A 26,773-nucleotide genomic window follows, 5' to 3' on the forward strand; every position below is an offset into this window, starting at 1 on the left:
TTCTTGACATACCCCTAGTATTTGGAAAGCCTGTGAAGGGACTAAAGTAAATGAAGACGAAAAACATGTAATTTGCCCTGAAATTCGAATTGTAGGAAATGTGCTATGTGTGTTTGCAACGAGCACAACGGAATTTCCCATTGTATTATGGAGATGAGAGGAGGAGGAGAGAGATAGAGGATGAGCGACTCATGCAGCAGTACCAAATTCTCAAAGACCAGGAGGCTTTCTTCAAAAACCAGGTAGCTTAACACCTTAGAGGGGAGAGGGTTTGATATAGGACAGCAGGACAGCAGGACAGCAGGACACCATTCTTAGACTCAACTGATTCTTTTCTGCACATGCTTGCACTCTAACACATTTAATCGTATGTATGCTGCTGGGCTAAAGAAGGTGGTGTGTTGGTTGGTTTAATGTCAACTTGACACAAACTATAGTCACTTGGGAGGAGGGTCTTTCAGTTGAGAACAAGCCTCCATGAGATCAGGCAAGTCTATATGACTTGTTCTTGATTAGTGATTGATGTGGGAGGGTCCAGCTCACTGCAGGCAGTACTACCCCTGGGCTGATGGTCCTGAGTTATATAGGGCAACGTGAGCAAGCCGTGGAGAGCAAGTCAGTAAGCAGTGTTCCTTCATGGTTCCTGTGTCAGGTCCTTCCTGCCTTCAGCTCCTGCTCCAGCTTCCCTCAGAGACGGAGTGTGCTTGAGAGTTGAACCGAGCTCATCTCCTCCCATGTTACTTTTGGTCATAATGTTTCAACACAACAGAAACCCCAACTAAGACAGGTGGTGTCCAAGTTTTCACTGGTGAAAGTCCCTATATTTAATATCAGCATACATTATGGATCTTTCCCTCAACCCACAGGGCTGAGTTTTAAAGGAGAAAATGAGCCAGGCATGGTCGTGCATGCCTTTAATCTCAGGAGGCAGAGGAAGAGAGATTTCTGTGTGAGTTTGAGGCCAACCTAGTCTACACATACTGAGTTCCAGGCTAGCCAGGGTTGCATAGTAACACCTTGTCTCAAAAAAGAAAAAAGTGAAAATAATAGTTTTATTTTTTTGATTTTGATAAAATATAAGTCTTGTCAAATCTTATGCCTTTTAAAGTTATGGTCTATCTCAAGAAGCAGGAGGGTACAAAATGTCATGTTTATGCTTTCTCTATGCAGATTTCTATGGTCTCCAATAATGATCCTGCTACTGTGGCCTACATGTGTATTAAAAATCTTCCATTGCTTATTATTATAGTTATAGTGATGGTGTCTGGAATTTAAGAATATGGAATAGTAAACAAATACCTCACCCCATGTCTGCAAGTCTTTGAGGACATCAGAAAGTGCCGTTGCATCCAAATAGGTTTCTGTGTTGCATGGAATATATTATTGACATAGGCTTGAAAGAATGGAGCATGTTGATGTTACAGAATTAACTACTATAGAATGAAGGTCTTGTTGTTGTTGTTGCTTTTGTTTTTGTATTGTGAGACAAGGTTTCTCTGTGTAACCCTGGCTGTCCTGGAACTGGCTTTGTAGACCAGGCAGGCTGGCCTGGAATTTAGAGATCTGCCTGCTTCTTCTGGGAGTAAAGGTGTGCACCACCACTGCCGGGAAGAATAAAGGGCTTTAAAGATTATATTTTGTCATTAAGTTAAAAATTTAAAAAAGCTGTTTGCAATAGGTGAAGAGCATGGCTGCAAGAGAGCAGAATCAGAAAAATGCTGCCTATAATCTTGGAGTCGCTGAAGCTATAAGGAACCACAAGAATGAGAAACCTGAATTTTATGTGAGTCTCTTTAAAATTTCTATTGATACCATAAGCAACACTAAAAAGGAGATTGTGTGTTCTCTGCCAAATTGTTTCCTATCAAACTTTTTAATCACTTAAGCAATGTCTTTTTTAAGACAATTAGATCTTTCTCAATCTCTATTTGTGTGTGTGTGTGTGTGTGTGTGTGTGTGTGTGTGTGTGTGTGGTTTTTCAAGACAGGGTTTCTTTGTGTAACAGCTCTGGCTGTCCTGGAACTTGATTTGTAGATCAAGCTGGCCTTGAACTCACAGGGATCCTCCTGCCTCTGCTTCCTGAGTGCTGGGATTAAATGAATGCACCACCACGACCAGTTATTAATCTCTGCTTTAAAAGAATTGTTGTTTGAATGTATTTCTCTGTGGGAAATTTTACAATTTTCAGAACTATTTGTAATTTTTGGGATAAACTTTGTCTCTGGGTGGCTGGCATCTTGCTATTCAGAGGCTGGGCCATAGGATGCTCAGCACTGCAGTGCTTGCTCCCCAAGTTGTGCTAGCTGTGTTGGGATACTATTAATAAGGCAACAGTCATCTCTTTGCACTTTGTTACAGTTGTATTTATTTTATTCCCATAGAATTCTATTGCTGGTATTTCCTCACCTGTAAGACTTTGAAGCTATTATCCTGTGCTGCAGGTGGTGCCAGCTAGGGTAACTAAGCTGGAAAGTGGCCAGTGTGGGCCTGTTGAGGGTCTGTCTCCACAATACCCACAGTCACAGTCACAGTCACAGTATGATTTCTATTAATCACTACAACTCTTGTTAATCATCATCTTTGCCAATCAGGCCCAGCCCTAGGATCTAAAAAAGCAGCAGCATTGACATTATCCGGGACTTGCTAGGAGTGAAAACTTTTAGGGACTCACTCTAGACTTGCACCATGTGGCTTTGGACTAGGATGACATCTCCAAGTGATCTGAGTGCATTAAGGTTTGAGAATTCCACTCCAGATTGAGGCAAGCTTCACTTCATGTCTTCATGCATGGAATCTACCTTTGCTTCTGCCTGAATATTTTTGTATAGCACTATTGGTGCAGTCTGATATTCTCCACATAGATATAATAGAAATGTACTTTGTTCGTCAGTAGACACACACTGAGCTTCTCTGGACCGACCACTCTGTTGGCATCTAGCAGTACGAATTCTGTATTCTAATGAGGTCTCAGTCTAGAGAAGACAGGCACTCAGAGATGAGTGCAGTATAACTGCTTTGTAAATCTTTGAAAAGAGCACCATATGAGCAAAGAGGAGAGTCACTTAATCCAAACCTGGGATCTAGAAACGTTTCCTGCATGTAAGACTAAAGCAAAGAAGAAAATGAAGGAAGAACTTTCTAGGCAAGGGCATCCGGGAGGGAAAGAAAGCACCGGGCCCTTGGCATTTAGACCTGATCTCTGCCTTCCTACAGAATAAGTTATAGACCACAGTTATGACTGCCCACTTTCTACCTCTTCATAGAAAGACTAAGGACTTCTGATTCTATCCTCATCCATTCCTCTCTGTCTTCTCATATTAGTAAGCTGGTTGGGCTATGTTAATGTCATAGAATGTAGCTTCTGCTCAGTCTGTCATCACCAGCCACAGAGTTGCACAAACACTCCAGTAGGAGTGATTGATTCCTGGCTTCTTTCTCTCTCCCCCAAGTGCAACTATCTACAAGTCTATCTCCTAAGTGTATCCAATATTTGCCCTGGTCTCTTAATTATCAGTGTTACTGTCTTTCTCCAGGGCACAGTATAGGTAAACTATGCCCCCCATTGATTACTCCCCTGTGATCAGTTCTTCACAAAAGTCAAATGATCTTTAAAAATTCTTTTAGTATATTACTCTCCTGTTTAATTCCTCTAATGGTGTCCCATTGAATAAAAATGAAATCCATATTGCTTTAGATTTTGGGTACTGGCAAATTGCTTTGCCCTATCACCGTGTGTGAAGGCCCCCATCTCCTTTAGCTTATTGACTTCTGATTCTGTTCAGTATGCTTCAGCAACACATCCCTCACTTCCTCTCACTGGCCATACCTCGTCTCTCAGCACTTATGACTCCTTCTGTTTGGAACAGAGGAGCCCCTGGTATTTGCAGTAGAGGCAATTACTCCTCTTCATGGAAAAATGTCAGGCAGTTTCATCCAGACCAAGACTCTTGCTGCGATTAGGGCTTCCCAGCACCTACTACAATCTTTTTTTCCTTTTTTTATTATTTATTTTTAAATTTAAATTTAAATTAGAAACTAGGTTGCTTCACAAGTCAGTTCCAGGTCCCTCTCCGTTTCTACCTACTACAATCTTAAATGATCAGATGACGTTGCCACTCTTTGTTTCCTACAGCAGAATGCAGCTGGCGAGAACAAGGCCTCCGATCTTTGATCTTGATGGGTGGGCACCAGTTGTAGTATGCCTAGGCTCACAGTAGATATTCAGCAACCTCCCTTTCCATCCCCACCATGTCCTTGTCAATGCATTGGCACACTGAATTCCCTCTCCTTTGTAAGGATGTTGTAATTACCAGGGTCTTTTCAGAAGGAGGCTGGGGACTTAGCTTTGCCACGGAACATGCTCTTGTCATTATTCTGTGGGCTGTCTAAATACTAGCTGGTTAATGTCTGGGGAGTTGGGAAAATGTTATAAATTAAACAATACTTGGTTGATTTTAGTTTGTATCTTTACTTTTTGGTATGTGAGAGTAAAGTGACTTGCTTTCGTTTCATTTCAGAAATCCTTTCTGTTTGATAAACGACCTCTTAGCCCTGAGATAAATGCTTTTAAGCAAGAGGAATATTCTCAGAGTCTCCTGAAACAAATGGAAAGCAAGCGGGAGAAGGAAATAAAGCAAAGACAAAACAGAGAGTTGATGGATCGCTTGGAACAAGTGCAGCTCACAGAGGAGTGAGTTCACACATGTGCACAGAAAGGCGGAAGTTTTGTGTGAACCTAACTTCTTTGTGGGATTGAATAAGCATTCAAAATTTTGTTAGCCAAGTGAACAAACTAACCCAAATAACAGCCAGTGCCACAGACATTAACTGCATCAAAAAGAGAAAGTCACCATTACTATAGTTACAGCAATGACTGAGGATCTAAAAGTACTGTAATTATAGAGCAGCATTTCGTACTGTGTATGATTGCCGATACTGCTTGGTAGATACAGGAAGGAACATATCTTGAGCAGGCATCATTGCCAACTGTGAGATGCTCAAGTGACTTCATGGGAAGCTGAGGTCTTGTTATAAGCATGTAGTCGGCTCCATCAAAACTGAGGGCACAGGCACAGGTGACACTAGAACCAGGGACTGGAAAGCAATGAGGATCAGTTTTCCCTCTGCTTACACCCACGACCTTTTAGTTGGCACCACCTTTGTTCCAGGTTGTGCTTGGAGAATATTAGTCTCAATTCTAAACTTTCAGGAAGGAGGATCTTATTGTTCAGGTTGGGTTGTCTGAGGCCCTGGGTAGAGCCAGGGTCATGAAATTCATATCTGCCTCAGGAGGCTTCTACGCCTGCTGCTGAAACCAGGTCCATAATTGTGGAGCATGAGCAGAGGCTGCCACAATAAACAATAAGCTAGTTTCTGTACCCAAAAGAATGTACTGATCTAATATTTATCTGTTTAATTATACCAGTTTTATTGATCATACAGGTTTCTGGCAGGTTTCATATGATAACTGTGAATTATAAAAGCATAGATTACTTTTCTTAAGGAAGAATTATATATTGAATCTGCTGATAGAAAGTATAGTCATGCCCTTCTTATCTAGATTAAAAAAGGTATTTGTATGTGTGCGTGGGGTGGGGAGGGTACCTGCCATATTCATCCCATCTGGATTATGTGGCCCACCCTGTGCTTATATCTGTTCTGTCTGCCCTGTGTGCCACACAGTGTCTAATAACCTGTAGACTCGAATTACCTTTTCTTAGAATGAGAGCTCCTAGAATGAATGATGAGTTTTTACACATTGTGCACACATTCCTATTAGTACCGAGCATGTTTTGATAATGCTAACTTGTGCTGCTGTATTCAGACTGCAAAATGGCTCTCACTTTCTCTGCTTCTTAAATACCAGACTTGCTGCACAGAGAGCCCAATACCTAAAAGAGAAGATGGAAGAAACACAGTACTACAAGAGAGCTTTGGATGCACAGGTAGGGAGATGACGATCATTGCTCTAAAATTACGTACATCAACACTATTCTACAAATAAGCACACAATGCCATAAACACATAACCGCATTATCTGGTAGGTTTTGAGGCTCTTGTTCATTCCCATAAGGCTTGGTGTTGGTGTTTTACTAAGATGTAGAATGGTCCATTATGTGCTGCCCATTTCAGGTAAAGAACAAACCCTCCCAGTTGCCCATGTTTGAGCCTGATTCTGCTGAGCCCATCTTTGGTAAGAACCAGGGTGAGATGGAGGTGGAAAAGCGAAAACGAGAGCAGAGTTGCATGAAGCACCAGATGGAGGCGGCTGCCAGCCTCAAGAGGAACGCCATCCTGAACCAGCTGGTGGACCAGAGGCGAGATCTGCAGATGCTTCAGAGGACACAGAGAGAGTGAGGAGAGCCTGAGTCTGTGTTCCCCCTCCCCTCCTCTCCCTCCCTTCCCTCCCCTTCTTCCTCTCCCCAAACTCTTTCTTTCTTTGTAACAACAGAGAAGAAATGTAGCTAACATATTGAGGAGTTATGCAAGCCATTATTCTAAATTCATTACGTATTTCACTCAATTTTATGCTTAAAATTCATTCAATGAAGAGAATGTTATTAACTAAAAAAGTACCCTCTTGATCTCCATTTCTCCTTCAAGTCCTAACTCCACATTTCCCCTTATATCACAGTATAACTTCCGCCTCCTCTTCTCCTACTGTTTTTTGAGACAGAATTTCTCTGAGTAGTCCTGGTTGTCCTGGAACTTGCTTTGTAGGCCAGGCTAGCCTTGAACTCATAGATTTGTCTGCCTCTGCCTCCTGAGTGCTGGGACATAAGGTGTACACCACCACTCCCAGAAACAGTATAACTTTTAAAAAGAATCATAGCATCAGCAATACTCATAGGTTGTATTAAATGAGCCCCAAATGTACTGCCACATTCATGTAGATCAAGACCTGACACTGGGTCCTTTACCAGTTCCCAGTACATTCTGCTTCCATCATGGAGTGATGGTGAATGTTGTAGGATGGGCAAGGGAATTTTGTCTCAGTGCCTGGATCTCTAGGTTCAAACATCAGACACTTGATTTCTTAGAATGTCCAGTTGGTTACCTAAGTTGTGGGGAAAATTTAAAGGTCACACTAGCTCTCAATCTCACAACATCTTCATGTTTCCTTCTTAGCCCTCCATTATCTATTTCCTACTTCCCACCTCCACCCAGGTTGTCATAGGAAACTACTTTCTTCTTTGTAAATGTTCATCAATCCTTATATCTCCAATGAGCAAAAATTATCATCCAAAAAAATCTTCTGGTCATGGAATCCACTATTTTCCCAAGGTAGTTGTACTTACAAAAAGTCATATTATTAAATTTTTATAAATTTGGAAATGGTCCTAGTGGGATAGTGTGTGGATCTATTATGTTCTGTGCTGGGTTGGTTAGACATGAGTCAAGTGATAGATTGAAGATGACACAATAATAGTGGGTTTGACTGTTGGTAGAGAGGGTGTGGGAGTAGTTGAATTGTGAAGTTTATTCTATTAGAATCATGATCTTCATTACATGTTTCCCTGTTTCAATAAAAAAGAGTTACATCTAACCTGTATCAAATTTCTAAAATGATGACATATCTCCATATTCAGTGATAGGCACTGTTGTTCTAAGTCCAACAAGTAAACACTTTCTTCCTAGACAGCCACAAACCTCCCTTTTTCATTTTTAAAATGATTCATTTTTATTTAATGTACATTGGTATTTTGCTTGCATGTATGTCTGTGTGAGGGTGTTGGATCCTCTGAAACTGAGTTACAGATAGTAAGTAGCGAGCTGCCATGTGGATTCTGGGAATTGAGACAGGGTCCTCTGGAATAGCAGTGTGTCATCTCTCCAGCCCCATGAGCCATCTTTCCAGCCTCTCATGATCCCTTCTTTGAACTTGAACTTCGACTTCTCACTTGGGTCTCCAGATCACTTCTGAAATGCATTCTGATTGGTTGGCATGTTTCTGTCACTGGATTACTTGAGTGATATAGAGCAGATTACATCCTTTTGAGGGCACTGGTTTTCTTTTTGTACTAGGGCTGATGCAACTATGTACCTCCTGATGGTCCAGAGTTAAGTGACTCCTGCAAAGAGCATAATGCATGCCTCTGACTCAGTGCTGGGTAGTTTTATGTCAACTGGACACAAACTAAAGCCATCCAAGAAAACACCTCCATCAAATTAGGCTGTAGCCAAGTCTGTAGGACATTTTCTTAGTGATTGATGGGGGAGGGCTCAGCTCAATGTGCCATAACCTGGGCTTGTGGTCCTGGGTTCTATAAGAAAGTGAGTCAAGCAAGCCATGATGAGCAAGCCAGTAAGCAGTATCTGTCTGTGGCCTCTGCATCAGCTCCTGCCTCCAGGTTCCTGCCCAGTTTGAGTCCCTGTCCTGTTTTCCTTCAATGATGAACAGTAATGTGGAAGTATAAGCCAAATAAACCCTTTCCCTCCCCAAGTTGCTTTTTAGTTTTGGTGTTTCATCACAACAACAGAAACCCTAAGTAAGTCAGCCATCTTCCTGGCCCTTCAATAGGTGCTCTGTTTTGGAATCCTCCTTTGGGCTGACTTCTAATGGGGCTGTTGACTTTAGCATATAAGAACAAGTGACCCTAAATATTTTACCTAGAATAGACAGTGCTAACGTCTTTATTAAATTAGACAAGGAAATGGCTTCAGAAAGGCTACAGTAGCCTCTACATCTGTGCCTGGTGGTGTGGTTACCAAGTCATAGCCAGCAAAGCGCTACATGTGAAGACACTGCTCTGCTCCGTGGCGGCAGCAGCTGCAAACAACTGTGGCACAAGGCTTTCCCATGACTTTAACTCCGCATCCTGTGCCATGATTGTGTGAGCGTACTCTAGTTCGTTTTTTTTAATCCAAGCTTGCTATTTCGATTTCCACAGATTCTGTGATTTAGGAACCACCAGGTTTGCTGCTTGCAGAGACAAAGGTTATAACTCCCTCATCCTAAAAGGCTTTGTGGGCATTTTGATGGTGGGAGGAGAGAGAGCGGCAGCGTAAGAAGATTGTTAAAACATAGTCGAGCCTGAGAGAAGGCATAGCTTTCCTAATGATCTTCTCTTTATTCTTAAAAAAATAACTTTGGAGATGTAATTGACATGTAATGGACTGTGTGTATACACATGTTGTTGGATTTTGTTTTAGATATGCAATGGAACCATACAGTAAGTATATATTTTCACCTGACTTGTCTCAATCAGTAGTGACTTTGAGAGCCATCATGTTGTAACAGTAGTTTTTGTCTCTCCCTCTTAATTAAAGCATATGGGGTTAAAAAAGCTTATGGAAAAAATAGATACTTGTCAAAGAGTTCCGTTCTGTGATTGGTATGGCATGTTGGATATATTTTATCATCTAATCTTCATGATAGCCATGCAATAGCAATTAGGTTAATGGTGGTTTTAGGAAAAAGTGACCCAGTTGAAGACAGCACTGATTTTTGTCAGAGGGCCCTGACACCTAGTAGTGGATGTCACTGTCACACAACATCTGTCAGAGAATTGTAAGTCAGTGGTCATGTTTAATGAATATCCTGGCAGACTTATGAGAACTGATGGCAAAAGTTTCGTCTTGGCAAAAATAGGTTTACATAAATAATGCGAACCAGACTTAATGATGATTTGTAACAGTTGTGATGGCTTGTGTGGAGACAGGCGGTGGAAACACCACCAAGAGCGAGGTTCTGAGCTTCGTTCTCTTCCTGGGTGACATGTCTGTCACCAAGCATTCCTGTCAGTGCTGGATAGTTCTGCTTGCTTTCTCTTATAATTAATTTCTCTCATTTATATCTCTTCACTTTGTCTCATAAAATGCCAGTAGCCCCCAAGTGTACTTTGTACTCCCAGCACCCTGGAGGCTGATGCAGGAAGAGCTAGAGTTCAAGGACACCCTGAACTACACAGAGACCTCTCAAAAGGGGGGAATGAAAAAACCCCAAAGAACCAGATGCTTGTAGCCTCGTGAAGGCTGATTGCTGACAGCTGAGAGGCTGGGAAGAAACAACACAGTATAGGGACTCCATTTGGAATGATTCTTCAGATGAGTCAAATTAGCTTCAAAGGACACTAATGGCTTTGGAAGCTGAAGTCGTTAATTGGGATAGGTCCTGCTAATTTGAACCAGGGTGCAAGCTGAACGATCTTAGAACCATGCATTATCTGACAGCCAGCAATGTCACTGTGCCTTTGCAGCCCCCATGTCTAAAGCCTCCCAAACAGAACCAGAATGCTTTCTGACTAATTTAACATAAAAGAATTAGCGTTCCCAGGCCCTTCCCAGCATCATGAATAGAGTCAGGCTGTTCTTTTCTCTCCAGGCACTTGGCAGACAGAGCTTCTGAGATGGATCGGGTGAACAGAATCAACCAGTGCTTGCAGGAGGACTGGGACAGGAGCCTGTCCATGAAGAAGCAGCGGGACCTGGAGGAGAAGGCCTTTGAGCGGTGAGACCTGATGGGAACCAGGCACTATTTGCTGGCAAGAAACTTCCTTGTAAATCAGCTCCATGTTTTCTCTCCTCTAACTCAGTGGTTCTCAGCCTTCCTAATGCTGCCATCCTCCTGCTGTGGTGACCCCCAACCATAAGATTATCTTGTTGCTACTTCATAACTGTAATTTTGCTACTGTTGGGAACCGTGGTGTGAACATATGATAAGCAGGAGATCTGCTACACCACCCCCAGGTGGAAAAACCACTGCAAGTCTAACTCTAGAGTGGTGGGAGAGTCTGAGTGTCACCAGGTGATTAGTATGGCCCTCTGCAAAGTTCTGTGGGGAGAACAAATCTGCTTGGTGAGAAATGCTGCTGCAATTGATTAGCAATGTCTTTTATGAGCAAGTGGCTGGAAAACAGTGTTTTATGCTAAGTTTTCATTGACCCTGCCCTGGTCTTTGCTTCTGCCCTGGTGGTTCCACTTTGCTGAGGGTTGCAACTCTCTTTGCATAGAGCTACTTTGAAGCAGGGTGAGGTCTGCTCTGAACACTTCCAAGATTATGGTTTTCTTTTTTTCTTTTTCTTTGTTTTTTGAGACAGAGTATTGCTATGTAACTGGACTGGAACCTGCTATGTAGACCAGATTGGTCTCAAACTCACCTAGGTCCATTTGCCTGTGCCTCCTGAGTGCTTGGACTAAAGGTGTACACCACCATGCCTGGCCTTTATGACTAAGAGGAGAGTCAAGAGAGACTGACAGTGGGAAAATGAGCAACACACAGTGGAGCTACTCCAGTTGTGTATTCACAGTTTGAATCTGCTGTTTATAGTTAGCATGAACTTTGCCAAGGCTGATAAATATTTATCATCTTTTTTTTTTTTTTTGGTTTTTCGAGACAGGGTTTCTCTGTATTGTTTTAGAGGCTGTCCTGGAACTTGCTCTGTAGACCAGGCTGGCCTCGAACTCACAGAGATCTGCCTGCTTCTGCCTCCCAAGTGCTGGGATTAAAGGCGTGCGCCAACAATGCCCGGCTGTTCATCATCTTTTTTAATTTGTGAACTGTGAAAGTAAATAATTGCCTGACCAAGATAGCACAGGAGTTTTAGGGGTTAAAAAAGATAAAAAGAAGCCGGTCAAGAAAGAATGCCTGGCCAGCATGATGGCAGTAAATACAGGAGTCATAGGAAATAATTGTGAGCTCAAGTTAGCAAATGTGGTCCAGGGGCCACCTTAGATGCTGGGGAGACCTTGGGTTTTATGTGTTTGCTGTTAGGTATGTGTGGTTAGGCATGAAGGAAGGGTCAAACTGTGGGAATTTGCATACAGTCTGTGATTTAGTGAAAAGGAGGAGACAGAAGATGGTCAGGATGGTCCTTCCTTCCTTCCTTCCTTCCTTCCTTCCTTCCTTCCTTCCTTCCTTCCTTCTTAGCTATAGCCTTTGCTTTATACAAACACTTAACTAGAAATTATAAGACCTTAAGTCAGCCAATTCATTACTGAGGCCCAAGGCAAACACAGAGCCCTTGACACCAGTAAATGAGGTATATTTGGGTGTTAAATCTCTGAGAAACAGTGCTATGGTGTCACACACAAGTTATAAAGAACACACACCAACTGCCTGCTGGCCCTTCACCATCTTTCCCCATTGTCAGAACATGGATCTTTTAGGTACCTGATTACAACTGTTACTAATGGTTTCATCGTGGAGAAATACTGGCCTGCAGTGGCTAAGGTTGCAACCGAAGAGGCGGACCAGTATTTCAACACTGTTTGGCTATCTGATTTGAAAAGTTTTCACTACTGCTAAGTTTCTATCATCATGGAGTATATAGAAGAATAATGCAAGGACCAAAATCACTGGATTTTTGTGAACACTGAAAGAGATCTAGAGTAAAAAACACCCTAAATAAAGTACCTGGAGCTCAATAATGTCTCACAGGTTGCCAACTGTTTTATTCCTTTTGGTCACATGTTGTTATGGTGGTTCAATATTATAAGGCAAGACTTTTGTTTGTGTTGAAACCACAGCTTAAAAAATGTACTTATTTTATGTGTATGGGTGTTTTGCTTGCATGTGTATGTGTGTAGCATGTGTGTGCCTGATGCCCACGGAGATCAGAAGAGAGCACTGGAGTCCCTGGAACTGGAGTTATAGATGGTTGTGGGTCACCAAATGAGTGCTGGAAATTAAACCTGAGACCTTTCGGGTACCTCTTTTCTTCTCTCTGCTTCTAGGGACTTGAGGGACACCCGATGAATCAGCTTTTGCTTTCTTCTCCCTAGGGCTTCTGACAAGCTGTTCCTCTTGGACCAGTGTGAGAAGTACCGTCGCTGCAGGCAGTGCCAGAGGCGTACCTCCAACGTGGGCGAGAGCAACGTGTGGCCCCTTAATAAGTTCCTGCAGGGGTCGCGGTTGCTCGTGTAGAACACCAAGTTTGAAGCTATGTATTCTGAGGAACGTTTGTTTGGAGTGGCTGAATATTTAGAGTGTTTATATTTGTACCTCTGAGGAAAAAAATGAGTGCTTTCAAATCTTTCTTGAATTCATGTGGACTAATTATTTCCTTCCTGTCCTGCCTTTCTCTCATCTCTGAGTGTTCCCTGAACTCCTATTAGGAGTGACGGTGTCAGAACAATTCGTAGCCTGGAGTCTATTTGCTATAGGGACTGGGAATGGGAGGCAACTTCTTGCCCGATGCTGAGGGGTGCTGACCCAGCTCTGTGACTTCTCTTAGAAACTTCCCATTTTCCCATCTGTAATGACTACATTATAATAAATACTATCTAAGAGCTGAGTATTCAAGATGATTCATAATGGTACATTTTATCCCCTCCCCAAGTCTAAACTTTTAAGATACATTTTTATTGATTTTTTGAAAATTTCACGCATTTATACAATGTATTTTGATCAGACCCATCTATCACTACCTTTCGCCAATTCCCCATCCTACTCCACATCTCTCCCAACCTTATATCCTCCTTCGTTTTTGTTATTAATAACCCCTTGAGTCCAGTTAATGCTGCCCATATGTGCTTGGACATGAGACTCTCCACAGGAAAAATAGGCATATCCCCCAAGGGAGAATGACTCTTCGTCTCTCAGTAGGCATCTACTGTCAATACCCACTCCCAATCTAAGGGGTGGATTCTCAGGAACTCCTCCCTCATCCATTAGATGATCCACTAGAATCCAGAGTCACTGATCTTACGAAGTTCTTGTGCAGATAACCTCAGTTGCTGTGACTTGGTGTGTGCAACAGCCATGCCATGAGGTCAACATGTCACACCTGTCCTCCCTACCTGCTCTCACTTACATTCTTTCTACCTCCTCTTCAGCAATGTTCCCAGAGTCTTGGGAAGCGGGAGGTTGATGTGGATGGCCTACCCACAGCTGAGCACTCACAGTTACTTATACTTGGCACTTGGACCACTTTAGTCTCTCCATTAGCCACTACTCACTGCAAAAGAAGCTTCTCTGGCCAAAGTTTCTGAGTGCACACATCTATGGGCACAAACATAAGCAGCATGGTTGTTTAGTCAAACCACGGTAAATTCCTGCACTAGGGTCTATGAGCGCCTTAGTTGTGGGTTCTTGGCCGGTTTTACAGTACCAGGCAGGAATCCCCTTCGGCGGTGCTGACATCAGACCCCAAGCAGCAGTTTTGCCACCGTCGCACCAGTGGTCCCATCTTGCCAGGCAGGTGGTAAAATTGGAGGCCAAGACTGGCAGAGCCATTGCTGGTCTCCTTCCCCAACAGTATGCAAAGCAGCTTCTGGTACCATGCAAGCTAACTAGCAGAGAGTTTCCTGGTGAATCGAGGTTGATTTCTCTAAGTCCTGCCCCCCACTAGTGCCAACCTTAGATTTTATGGAAGGTTTTCATGTGTACATCACCCCCATAGGATCAGAGCAATGTTTTCAGAGTGTTAGTTAATGATGACAAGGGATGACATCCCCTTGGAGATCTCCCATGATGCAGTTTGTTGTCCAATCATTTGTATATCCTGCTTATATGTCTGTTGCAGAAATAAGTATATCCTGTAGGGAAAGTCTGGCTGGTTTGGCAGATGCCACCTTCTCTCACTGTTTTCCTTCTGTCTGTTCTTAGGCTGCATGTACTGCTGAAGAGGCTTAGGTTCCTGTCAAAGGGCCGATTGAGATGCTTAACTAAGAACTGTTTTCATTTAGCTTTACACATTACATCTCTCTTGTTTTTTTTTTTTGTGGGTTCTGGAGATTGAGATCACAACTCTTTCTCCCTCTTTTTTTTATTTCTGAGACATAGTTTTTTGTGTAGCTTTGGAGCCTGTCCTGGCACTTGTTCTGTCTACCAGACTGGCCTCCATCTCACAGAGATCCCACTGCCTCTGCTTGAGTGCTGGGATTAAGGGCATGTGCCACCACTGCCTGGCTTTTCTTCTCTCTTTTGTTAAGCACATATTCATAGTATAACCATATGCATTACAATTATGGACTGTGAAAAGCTCACCAGAGAATCAACCTACCTCTAGACCCTTCAATACCACTTTTGGGCATATACCTTTAAATCACAAGGACATTTGCTCAACTATGTTCATAGCAACATTATTCTTAATAGCCAGATCTTGGAAACAAGCCAGATGTCCCTCAACTGAAGAATGAATAAAGAAAATGTGGTGCATTTACACAATGGAATACTCTATGGTAAGAAACAATCACATCCTAAAATTTGCAGGCAAATGGACAGAACTAGGAAAAAACCATCCAGAGTGAGGTAACCCAGATCCAGAAAGACAAATATACTATGTACTCACTCATAAGTGAATACCAGACATAAAACAAAAGATACTCAACCTACAATCTACAACCCCAGAGAAGCTAGAACCCTCTTCCAGAAACAGATGAAAGCAGATGCAGAAATCCACAACTAACCAATGAGCCAAGCTTCTGGAGTACAATTGAAGTGAGGGAGGAGCAAAAATATGAACAAAGGAGTCGAGACCATGATGGGAAACCCACAGAAACAGCTGACCTGAGCTAGTGAGAGAGTGATCATGGACTTAGGTCTGACAAATGGGGAACCTGCATAAGACCAAACTAGACTCCCTTAATATAGGTGAGGCTGGGGCAATATATGAGACCACTGGCAGTGGGTCCAAGATCTAACACGAATGTACAAACTGACTTAGTGGAGCCCATTCTATATGGAGAGAGACCTTGCCCAGCCTAGACATTGGGTGGAGCAGGAGAGGGATTGCCACCTTGGTCCTGCCTCAAGGGGATGATAGGGCATACTTAGTAGACTTCCTAGGGGAGGCCTTAGCCTCTCTGAGGAGCAGATGGGATGGGGGAGGGAGTGGGAGGAGTGGGAGGCAAGGAGGGAGGTGGAACCAGGATTGGAATGTAAAAAAAATGAATAAAAAAAGGTAAAAAAAATCTCTGCAGAAAAAAGTTAACATTTTTGCTTTAAAATTGTGTGCTTCAAAAAACACAAAACAAAACAAAAAACAAGCTGGGCAGTGATGGCACACACCTTTATTCCTTGCCTTCAGGAAGTGGAGGCAGAGGCAGGTAGATCTCTGTGAGTTCAAGGCCAGCCTGATCTACACAGTGAATTACAGGACAGCTGGGGCTACATAGAGAAACCCTGTCTTGAAGCCCCCTCCTCCAAATACACACACATACCACCACCAAAAACAAGCAAAAGGATGGGAGTAGTTTACAATACTTACACCAAGTTTTACTAATTCTTTTGTTCTCCATTTTTGAACCTCCAGTGATTCTGGTATCATTTTTTTTTTACACTGAAAAATTTCCTTCAGCTATAGAATCTGTTAGCTAGCTTGAGCTCATAGGAGCTCACAGAAGCTGAACTGACAACCAGGGAGCCTGCATGAGACTGACCTAGGCCTTCTGTATGTCCTACAGTTGTGTAGCTTGCTGTTCTTGTAGGACTCCTAATGGTGGGAGCAGGGGTTGTTAATCTTGCCAACTTTTGGAACCCCTTTTCTCATACTGCATTTCCTCATTCAGCCTTAATAATGAGGGGAGGTGCCTAGTTTTACTGCAACTTAATGTGCTAAGTTTGGTTGATATCCATGGGAGGCCTGATGGGAAACAGAGGAGTAGATGGGGGAGTGTAGAGGGAAGGTGGGAGGAGGGACTGGAAGGAGAGAGGAGGGAGGGGAAACTGTGATTGGGATGTAAAAAGAAATAATAATAATGATAAAGAATCTGGGAGCTAGAGATGGCTAAAAGGTTAAGAGCACAGGTTGCTCTTCTAGAGATCCTGAGTTTAATTCCCAGCAACCACACAGTGGCTCACAACCATCTGTAATGAGATCTGGTGCCCTTTTCTGGCCTGCAGGCATACATGCAGGCAGAACACTATATTTATTTTTGTTTTTTAATTTTTTTTTCTGTCTGGGAGTGGGGATTCCCTGGTCCAAGTGGAGTAACAGCAGAAAGCCAACAGATGGTGGGGGGGACTGCAGTGACTGTGAAGGACACTGGATGCGAGCCTAATTAGCTGAGCTACTCTTGAGCCCTGAACTAGCCAATTGACCTTCACAGCTGAAGAAAATACCCATGTGCATTAATAAATAAGAACTAAACTCACCACTCAGAACTGCTCCAAGGAGCCCAGCCAGAAGCTCCACCTGCATGATCCAACCCAATAGCTTTGCGATGGCAGCTCACCCCGCTCTTATTCACAGGTGGGAGACAAGGCTTGGAAGTATATGCATGGTCGTGTGGCAGCCTCTCCACCCTAAGGCTGAGCTTGTGTGACTGTGCCACTGGGAGGGGTAGGTAGACAGCCCCCTTATCTTGCTAAGTATATATTTATTGTTTACAAAAGAATCTGTTAGCTTTACATCCAAGAATGGATTATGCCTTTATTCTTGAAGAAGACTTTTATTGGATATATGAATGTGAGTGGATAGCTATTTACTTTCAGTATTTTAAATGAGTTTGTTTAAACTGTTTAGACATTCCGTGGGTTCTGATGAGAACTCTAATGATTTTGGTTGTTCATAATTTTTTATGTATTTTTTAGATTTTCTTCTTGATCTTTGGTTTCCAGCAGTTTGGTTATGATAGTAGCATATCTAGTTAAGAACACATACTGCCTTTGCTGGGCCCAGGGTCATCTCTACTAGTGATTATAATTAATTATAATGATATAATTATGTGCAATTGTGCTGGTTTACTTTTATTTTTAGATTTCCCCCTCATATGTGCATATAATGTATGAGCCCTTCTCCCATCCATGCTGGAATGCGACTGATTTGATCTTGTATAGGTCTTGTGCAGGGAACCATTGCTACTGTGAGTTCACCAGTGCAGCGGCCCCATCATGTCCTGAAGTTAGTGTTCTGCAGCACTCCTCCATAGTCTCCTTCTCTCAAAGTATTTCTGCTCCCTCTTTCTCCATGTTTTCTGAACCTTGGGAGGGTTCTGGTAGAAACGTCCCATTTCGAGCTGAATACACGATAGTCACTTATTCTCACCACTTTGATCAGTGATCACTGATGCTGTTCATCGAAAAAGAAGCTTCTCTGACTAAAGTTGAGAGCAGTGCTAATTTAAAGGTATAAACATAAACATTTGGGAGACAATTTGACAGCATTCACCACATAGCAAAGCAGCAGCAGCAGGTTCCCCTCATGGCCTATGATTGTCTTTTGACCTGGTCTATAGCATGAAGCAAAAATTCTTCCTGTGTCACAGGCCTCAGATTATTCAGAAAGCAGCTGGTTACCCATACTAGTTAAGTCACTGTTACACCAGTTGGCATATATTGCCGGACAGGTTGCTATTTTAGCGTGAACGGTTCAGTGCTGGTGAGACCGTTGATGCCCATTTTCTCCCAAGTAGTCTGCAGGCCATCTTCTGACATAAAAAATTCAGGTCAATTCCAGCTTGACTTCATCTACTATACCTAGCTTCCAAAGTGTATTTTTAGCAATGGGGTCTTAGAATCTAACTATGGTGGGAAATCAAGAGTAATAGTGAAAGCTTGTGTTGCTTTGGGGGTCTCTGGGACCTCCCTGATCAACAATTGTAGGGAATTATCCCAACCCTAGCACTGAGGTTTTCATTTAATAACCTATTAATTAAATGTACGTGGCTCCATGGGTGAAGGCACTTGCTGCCAAGCCTGAGGACCTGAGTTTGATCCCCAAGACCTACATTACAGACGGGGAGCACTGGCTCTTATAAATGGTCTCCACACATTTGTGGTACAGGGATGCACACATGCAAACAAATGTAATAAACTCGGCAGGCAGGGAAGTGAGGGGGAAGAATGAACCTCGGGGGCCTAGGATGTGGCTTGGAGTCACTAGAGTGCTTGTGTAGCACACAGGAATCCTTAGGTTCCATTCCCAGACCATGCACACCTGTAATCTCAGCTCTTGTAAGGTGGAGGCCTTGGAATTAATAGAAAGTGTAGTGAAATGAAGATGTGCTATGGCTTATAAGACAAGAGTGGCATGGAGCTTTAAACACCGGGTAACTTTTGTACTTAGACAATTATTATTCTAAAATTATCGTGAGTTTCAGAGACTCCAATGGAAACGAAAACAAGTGTTCAATAAAATATGGCTGTCTGAGGCTGTTTCCTTGACATAGGACCTAATTTCCTCTGCATATTAGTCAGCAATATATGCTTAACGAATGAGTCTAAGAATGCTTCCCTGGGAATATAAAAGCTACAAGATCTGTATGCACATGATCACACCCAAGGTATGTAAGAAATTTAGTGAGACTGGCTGCCAAGACACAACACAGAACTGGTCTGTTTTTGGTGATACGGGATTAAAATTATATAAAATATACAAACAGCATTCCAGACCTTACGTGGTTTAGTCCTTCAGACATTTCAAACGTTGCAAGCATTTTGCCTGCTCTTCGGTGCTCTCCTCCCTGAATATGTGCTGGTATACATCAAGTCTGCACAGCCGTTACTTGTGTGAGATTTTAAGTTTCACAGTGACTAATGCATTTCCATAAATCTCATTTTGAAACCTATTTTGAAGAGCCAGCTTCGGTAGAAGCTCAGACAAGATCCATTTGTACAGAAGCAGTGTTTGTTTAATGCCTTCTGATAAAAATGCCTTGCCTATATGTTTATGTTTGGCATACCAATTAAAGGAGGAGGGGGGAAGACAGAATTTGAGAGACTATGAAGGCAAATATTGTGTAGGACACAGGGTTTTTAATTTAGTAAGCATCTTGTATGTATGTATGTGAGTGTGTGTGTGTGTGTGTGTGTGTGTGTGTGTGTGTGTGTGTGTGTATGCGGTTAACCTCAAATGGCAAGTGGCTTCCTCAGTTGCTCTCTTCTTTGGAGGTTGTCAACTTGGTCAGTGAGCCCCGGGGATCACCCCTCTCTGCTTCCCCAGTGCTGGTATTACAGTGCACCCCATCACTCTCGGCTTTTTAAAAGTAGGCTCTAGGGATTGAACTCAAGTTGTCATGCTTGCAGGACAAGCACATTACTTACTGAGCCATCTGCCTAACCCTGGTATTTTATAAAAAATGTAGAGATGTATTGTCTTTGTAGCTAAAGCAGTGTTTAATTATCCAATTAATGAAACTCCTAATTTTTTTGCAAAACATTAGAAATTACTTACTACCTATTACTTTGGCTTAAAGTGTGATATTTTCCTCAACCAAAACATGGCTAATCAACTGGACATTTTACATTTGTTTTCTGTATCCTTGACTGTCCTAGAACTTGATTTGTAAACCAGAGTGGCCTCGAACTCACAGAGATCTGCCTGCCTCTGCCTCCCGAGTGCTGGGATTAAAGGCGTGCGCCACCACCGCCCGGCAATTTTCACAGTTTTGAGTTCACCTAAGTTCTAACAATTCTCTACTTCCTGTACATAACACTGGACCAAATATGTAAAGTAAATATGGTCAAAGCTACAAGAAGAAAATTGAAGTATCCCATAGCTTTAACTATTTATCTTTCAGCTATAGGTTGAGTAGATAGAAAAATCAGTAATATATAGAATTGAGTCAAATAAAAGTTCCCCAAACAAAGAATATTGCATCAAATCATGCTGATGTATATATTCTTTTTAAGAGGATGTGAACGGTTTTCTTAAATTTGATCATAGTATTTGTCAAAAAATTCCCCAGCAAATTTAAAATTATTTCAGTAAGTCATAACAAATTCCCTGACCATAATTCAGTGATATTAGGAATACATTTAGAATTTTGAAAATCTATGTCTTGAGCCTTCTGCTTCTCTATATGGTAGATGATGGAACCCTAAGACACTACCTACAACAATTAAGGAAATATGAGGACATTTCAGAAGTCACATACTAAGATATGTGAGAGCTATGAGAGGGATATGGACCAGCTCTATAGGCATTCCATGGAGGGAGCCTTTCTGATGTAAGCAGCCATTTTCTTCTCTGGGTGCACTTACTGATTCTGGACATGGGTTAGAAAGGATCAGGTTAGGTCCAGGCAGATAGTTTCTTCTGTGGAAATGAGAAGTCCAACATGGCTATTGGTGGTCATGTGGGGCTGATTCAATAGATCAGAAAATTGGAAATCTTAGCCCGTTTCTTCTATCCTTTGTAAATTGTATTCCACAGGGGACATACATTAGATATGAGATTGTAATTAGAGATTTACTGGTGACTCTTCACAAGGACTTACTGCTTTATTCTCTTCTAGAAATGTGTAGTGTTAGTTTTTACATTTAGGCCTACAATTGAAGGATATTGTTGTTCTAGCACCAAGGAAGCTGATTCAACTGGAAGAATAAGACCTGGACAAGAGGTGATTGATTCATGACTCTGCTAAGTACTCTTCATGGAACTTTGTAGTGAGAGATCTATCAGACACACCTGCAGCGCTGACCATGACCGTTTGGATGTGGTCACAGGTGCATATGTGAGCATGTGGGATTTGGTCTGGGGTCAGGAACAGGCTTGCTCTCTGTTGGTTCCAGTCGGGTCGTGGAGGGCAGTTGAACTTGGATTCTCAAGAGTGTTGATCATGTAAGTGATTCTCCCCGATAAAATTAACCTATCTCACCTCAGTCCTGCGTATCTTAATTTGTACAACCACCTTGCCCTGAGAGACAGCCAAATAGCTCATTGCATGCAGAGGGAATCCTGGTTGAGGTGGCAACAGGGGTAGGGTATCAAAGGATGGTTTATACAGTGAAAGGAGATTGGAAGTCAGTATCCCAAACAGGTCACAGCAGGGGCTCCAAGTCTTTCTTTACTGTTTGCCATGCAGTATGCACACTCATGAAAATGGGGGAGGGGAAGGTTTTCACTAAACTGGTCTCAGAAACACCCATGACAGACTGGCATCGGCTCTACAAGAGAGCTTCTTCGAATTGCTCGATTACTTCAGTGTGAAGAATGGAAGGGAGAGTGTTCCAGAGCCTGCAACATTAAACCAAGTCTTCCTTTGAAATGAAATCAACACCTTCCCTGTGGTGTTCGCTCTCTTTCCTTCTTTTTCCTCATTCTTTGGCATGCTGACCCCACCCCTATTTTTCTATTTTTCCTTTTAGTAATGACAAAATAGAATGTACAGTACTCAGCCACCCAAAGAGTAGTGACCGTTCTTGATGAGCCTCTAGCCACTCAGTCCCCACACCCTGCTGTGTCTTGAAGTCAATGTATTCTTCTGAAAAGAATTAACTCCCTGATGGGTGGACCACATTTTCTAGCAGGTGGCTCTGCTTACATTTCTGAATGCCTATGACTAACCCTTCCCTTACTTTTGGGGCAGAGTATAAACACAGCTCTCCTTTTGTGTCTCCTGGGGAAGTGACCTTTCTTTGAGCACTATGACTTTTTTAATGATCATTTTCCATGGACACAACACTTCCTCTCTTACAAAAAATGACTTGTGTTCAGTCTAGACCTTGAGATCCACAAAGGTGGAATTCTAGGCAGAATTTTCCACAAGGCTTGGTTAATAGTTAGCAATTAACAGTAAAAGAAATATTTGGGAAGGAATTCAGAAAAGGGTTGTAGGAAAGAGAGCTTCCAGGGCCTTCAGGAACAAAACTGTCATCCACTGTATTATGCTTTAGCATCTCCCCAAAACACACAAAGGAAAGCAAATGACAAACAAAAATAACCACGGTGACAAGGCTGTCCATTTTGGAACCCATTTATATTGTATTTCTTCATTCAGCCCACACGCTCCAGAGAGTGCATCAGACCTTCTGAACACTCATAGCTTCCTTTGGCCAACTGTAGGTGTCTAGTGTGAAGGAGTCATAGTCTGGAGTGTAGATCAGAGATCTTACAAAAGCCTCCTTGTCCTTGGGTTCTGGATAGTAAGAGGCCAGGTTGTGTTTATACGCATAGTCGAGGACCTAGGAAAAATAGATTTGGATGAGAAACTAGATCTATGGGAACATCTACCTTAAAAGCTGCTTACTTGGTGGCCAGGGGCAAAGGAACATCCCCTAAAGGACCAGTCATGTTCTTCTTCAGTTGTCACCCATGACACCACTGGAAGGGGAGAATTAAAACTTTCCTTCTAGATAGTACTTGGTTCTTTTCCCAAGGGTCTAGTAGTTCCGCTCTCTCAGAACTCTCAAGATGGATTTGTACCCAGTGCCTGGAACAAGGTCAAAGAGGCCCAGCCTATTATGCCTGCTTCTAATGCCCCATGGGTTTCCAGCCAATGATAAACTTGATGAGTATTTCAGCTTACAACGTGGTAAGCAAAGTAGCGATAACCTTCTTCTAGGGTGACGTGAATATTATTAGTGACATTGTGTAACCCATTCTTATGTAGGTTGATGTGGTTGAATTGGATGACCATCTTGTGAACAAAATAGCCCCCAGTGAAGGAAGTGGACTGGGTGAGATGGACTGGAACATGGACTGTTGAACTTCATAGTTGATTCTTAATGGTGCCCGCTCTGTACAATTTACAGGGGCTATGTATTGCTGTGCAGTGCAGTTTCTGAAATTATTTGTTATTCTTACAGAAAAATACACTAATGGAAAGGATATCATGTACCTATTATCCGACTTGCATAATTATTGTTTGAAATTTGTCTTTATTGTGTTATGTTTTCTTTGAAAACCCATTATCTTTGCATAATCTCATAATCTACAATGGTTTGCAAACCTGATCACCTCATCACCCCTTAAAGAAAGGAAGGGGAAATAAGTATCTACTTTGGTCAGCAGGAGTTTTTAACTTCCAGAGTTTTGGGAGGGAGGAACTACTGGCCTCTACAGAAAAGCAGCTAAGGTTGAGGCAAGTAAAGCTGTCGGGCCACCATGACTCTTTTGCTGATTGCCTGAGTGGGGACTCCAAAGCCTGAATCCTTTCTGTGACACTGTGCAAGCTGACCTTTCCCATAAATGAGTGGCTATGATTCATTAAAAAAATTCCACCCACATTCTGGTTCCCAAGACCATGGCCTCTGATGACCTTCATTCCTCATGTTTGTGGGGGAAATGTGGGAGCTTTCCTAGAACTGGCCTGGGTGGGTGTTTGGGGTGGAACTCAGGCTGCTGAACAGGCAAGAATTTGTCACCCAGTCTGTGGATTGCATGTAGCAAGGCTCAAGGAGCTCAGGTTTCCATGGTTGCCTAGCCCCCCTGATGTCACAGGAATAGGTGGAGCCTTACAACAAGGGGTACAAGGAGGATGCCCCTTACTTTGACTGCGATTCTCAGAGACACGTCTCGAATGGTGCTGAGTGGTGGGTACAGTCTCTCCTGGAACAGGTGCTGTTCAGAGACTTCTTGGGCAATATTCTAGAAAAACAGAGAGAGACAGAGATATAGAGTGAGACACACACACACACACACACACACACACACACAGAGAGAGAGAGAGAGAGAGAGAGAGAGAGATTGATTCTTTACAGAACAAATCCATCCCATTATCCCAAAATGTGCCAAGTAGTGCAACCTGTGCCACACATAGCCCCAAGGAAGCCTAATGCTTAGGCTTCAACAAAGACTCATTCTTTCTGTACTAAGCCTGACTGAAGTTGAAACAGCACAAGATTTCATGAATTCTAGAAGAGCATGTCTAAGCCCAAGATGAATAAACTTGTGACCTGAAGACAAAGACTCAGTCCTCTGGTTGGTCACAACCTATTACACAGGAGTCTCTGGTCCCTTACTTCTTGGGTCCTAGTCTCCTCCCACATCCTTGGTATCATTCTGGGTGGCCACCTAAGCAAAAACATTTCCCTGTTTATGGTTCCATAAGCTTTCCTTTTTAGCCTTGTTTCTGGTCTGATGCCAGGGTCAGGGGTGAGTGGGTAGGAGACAAGATAGGGTGAATTCGGGGGTCACTGGGTTTAAGGACCTGGTGTTGAGTCACCAACCCTATTAGAAGCATCCTAGAGAGGAAAGCATCAGTACCTCTGCGGTCAGGAGGAAGATCTCATCTGGGATGTGTCGGATCCCACCAGCGATGACACCCAGTGCTACCCCAGGAAACACATATGCATTGTTTCCCTGACCAGGAATGAATGTTCTGCCATCTTCCAGAGTCACACTCTCAAAAGGACTTCCACTGGCAAAGATCGCTCGGCCCTGGAAGTAGGAAAAAAGCAGAGTTGGAACTTGGGGACAGGTTTGAGGTAGTCATGGTAGTCTATTCTTATCTCTTAAATGTTGGGCCCATCTCCACCCTCTCCTAAGCATCCAGAATAGTAAGAACTTGGTAAATACTCCAAGAACAGTTTATTTATTTGACCACAAGCCTTGTCTCCCTTCAAGTTATTGACAGGGGAGACCCTGATGCCTCTTTCCCCAACATCTGGGAGGGCCAAAACAAGATAGTTGCCTAAGGCATATAGAAGCCATGGGATTTGGACAAAGCTCTGTTGTTCTGGGCAACCTTGAGTAGTCCAGTATCATGGGAAGCGTTTTGGTTTGAAGTTAGATCTATGTTTGAGGGCTAACTCTATTCTTCATCAGCTTGATGACCGTGGGAAAGTTAATTCATCTTTCTAAACCACAACTTGCTTACAGTGACGGGGCACTCTTTGTCACCCTTATCGGGTTGCTGGTAATAACTGCTACTACTTTCTCTCAGCTGGTGGGAGGAAGGACTCCCCGCTGACCTCAGTGACCCGGTAGCACTTCTCAGCTGTGCATTCAGCCTTGCTGGTGGGGTTGCTCAGGGCAAAGATGATTGGGCGCTCATGGAAGGAGGCCATGTCCCTCAGAATCTGCTCCGTGAAGGCTCCTGCGATGGCAGCAACACCTATGGGGAAAAGGGGGGCAGGTAGTAGGGAATGCCTACTCTGTATAAACATCCTATTTCTCTTTTTGTGGCACTGGTGAGGGAACTAGGTACCCCATGACTGACTCGGGAATCTTGAGGATAGAATCTGCTAAAAGGGCTGAGGGTGCAGAAGGGAAAAGAATCCTGTTGCTTGAGCTAGCTAAGACCTCTTGTGCACTCCAGGGAGACCACTGGTCCATTTCCAGTCTCTGGTCTTTAAGGTGCTCGTTGAAGGCATTCCTTCCTGAATGTTGTTGTTGAGAGCACGGTGTTCCTCTAGCACAGGGACAGGTGCCAAGGCCCCAGTCTTGGTGTGGAAGGAGTGCTCATCTCCATACTAAAGCACAACATGGTTCTTGCCCGCTGTATATAAATCATTCTGTGTCACCAAGCCCCAACTCCGGTCCTTCATTTCTATGGTTTCTACACAGAAGTCACTCAATAAAAGTTTGTGGCATTGAACTAGGCATGGAAGAGGAGAAACAGCTGTGCTTCCATAGGTTGTTTATGGCTCTTCACCGAGTCTCAGACTATTCATCTGCAAGTCAAGAGAGTTAACTGGGCTGGGTGGTAGGGCCCCTCCTTCTTCCTACCTATAATTGCTGTAGGCTTCACCAGTCTCACCACCTCCTCCAGGGAGTTGACTTCAGGATGGTCTTGGGCAAACATCTCCTTCTCATGGTTCAGGTGGCTCCTACCCTGCAGGAAAAGAGGGAAGATGGAGTAGCTGTGGAGTAGCTGCAGTGTGACTATGGTGTTGAGGGCCTATTGAGCAGGGCCTTGACACATTAGGATTCTGATGGTGTTTGCGATTGAGCTTTATGTTTTGGTCTCAGTCTTCTGAATAGAGAGGCCCAGACTTGATCAGATTTTCTAGTAGAGCCCACGTGGACCCTAAGGGAATTTATAAATGCTTCTTTTTTAAATATGTTTTTATTTTAATTGTGTGGGTGTTTTGCATTTGTGCTCCATGTATATGTAGTGTCTGTGGAGGCTAGAGGGCACCTGGTCATTTGTAGCTGAAGTTACAAATAGTTGTTAGCCACCATACAATCCAATCAGATCTAATCTGAGTCCCTGAAAGAGCAAA

At 43.0% G+C, this 26,773-nt stretch overlaps 2 protein-coding genes across 4 annotated transcripts in view; one reads left to right on the forward strand and one right to left on the reverse strand.

The window, feature by feature from the left end:
* Positions 1-13,230, forward strand: part of Ccdc81 (coiled-coil domain containing 81) — a 28,830-nt gene extending 15,600 nt beyond the window's left edge. Inside the window, exons 9-15 of the mRNA XM_005073920.4 lie at positions 96-242; positions 1,679-1,783; positions 4,518-4,690; positions 5,867-5,945; positions 6,133-6,353; positions 10,325-10,450; positions 12,724-13,230. Of these exons, the coding sequence (XP_005073977.1) occupies positions 96-242; positions 1,679-1,783; positions 4,518-4,690; positions 5,867-5,945; positions 6,133-6,353; positions 10,325-10,450; positions 12,724-12,865 (993 nt within the window). The 3' untranslated portion in view covers positions 12,866-13,230. The remainder of the gene's footprint in view (positions 1-95; positions 243-1,678; positions 1,784-4,517; positions 4,691-5,866; positions 5,946-6,132; positions 6,354-10,324; positions 10,451-12,723) is intronic.
* A 9,335-nt stretch (positions 13,231-22,565) lies between these two features.
* The window catches only part of Me3 (malic enzyme 3), a 197,004-nt gene continuing 192,796 nt past the window's right edge, over positions 22,566-26,773 (reverse strand). For all 3 annotated transcript variants that reach the window (XM_013116382.3, XM_013116381.3, XM_040728802.1), the window contains 5 exons: positions 26,277-26,382; positions 25,520-25,662; positions 24,813-24,986; positions 24,096-24,194; positions 22,566-22,789 (listed from right to left, as the gene is read on the reverse strand). In XM_013116382.3, the coding sequence (XP_012971836.1) occupies positions 22,628-22,789; positions 24,096-24,194; positions 24,813-24,986; positions 25,520-25,662; positions 26,277-26,382 (684 nt within the window). In that variant the 3' untranslated portion in view covers positions 22,566-22,627. The remainder of the gene's footprint in view (positions 22,790-24,095; positions 24,195-24,812; positions 24,987-25,519; positions 25,663-26,276; positions 26,383-26,773) is intronic.

The sequence above is a fragment of the Mesocricetus auratus genome, unplaced genomic scaffold, assembly GCF_017639785.1.
Source record: "Mesocricetus auratus isolate SY011 unplaced genomic scaffold, BCM_Maur_2.0 Super-Scaffold_4256, whole genome shotgun sequence".
NCBI lineage: Eukaryota > Metazoa > Chordata > Mammalia > Rodentia > Cricetidae > Mesocricetus > Mesocricetus auratus.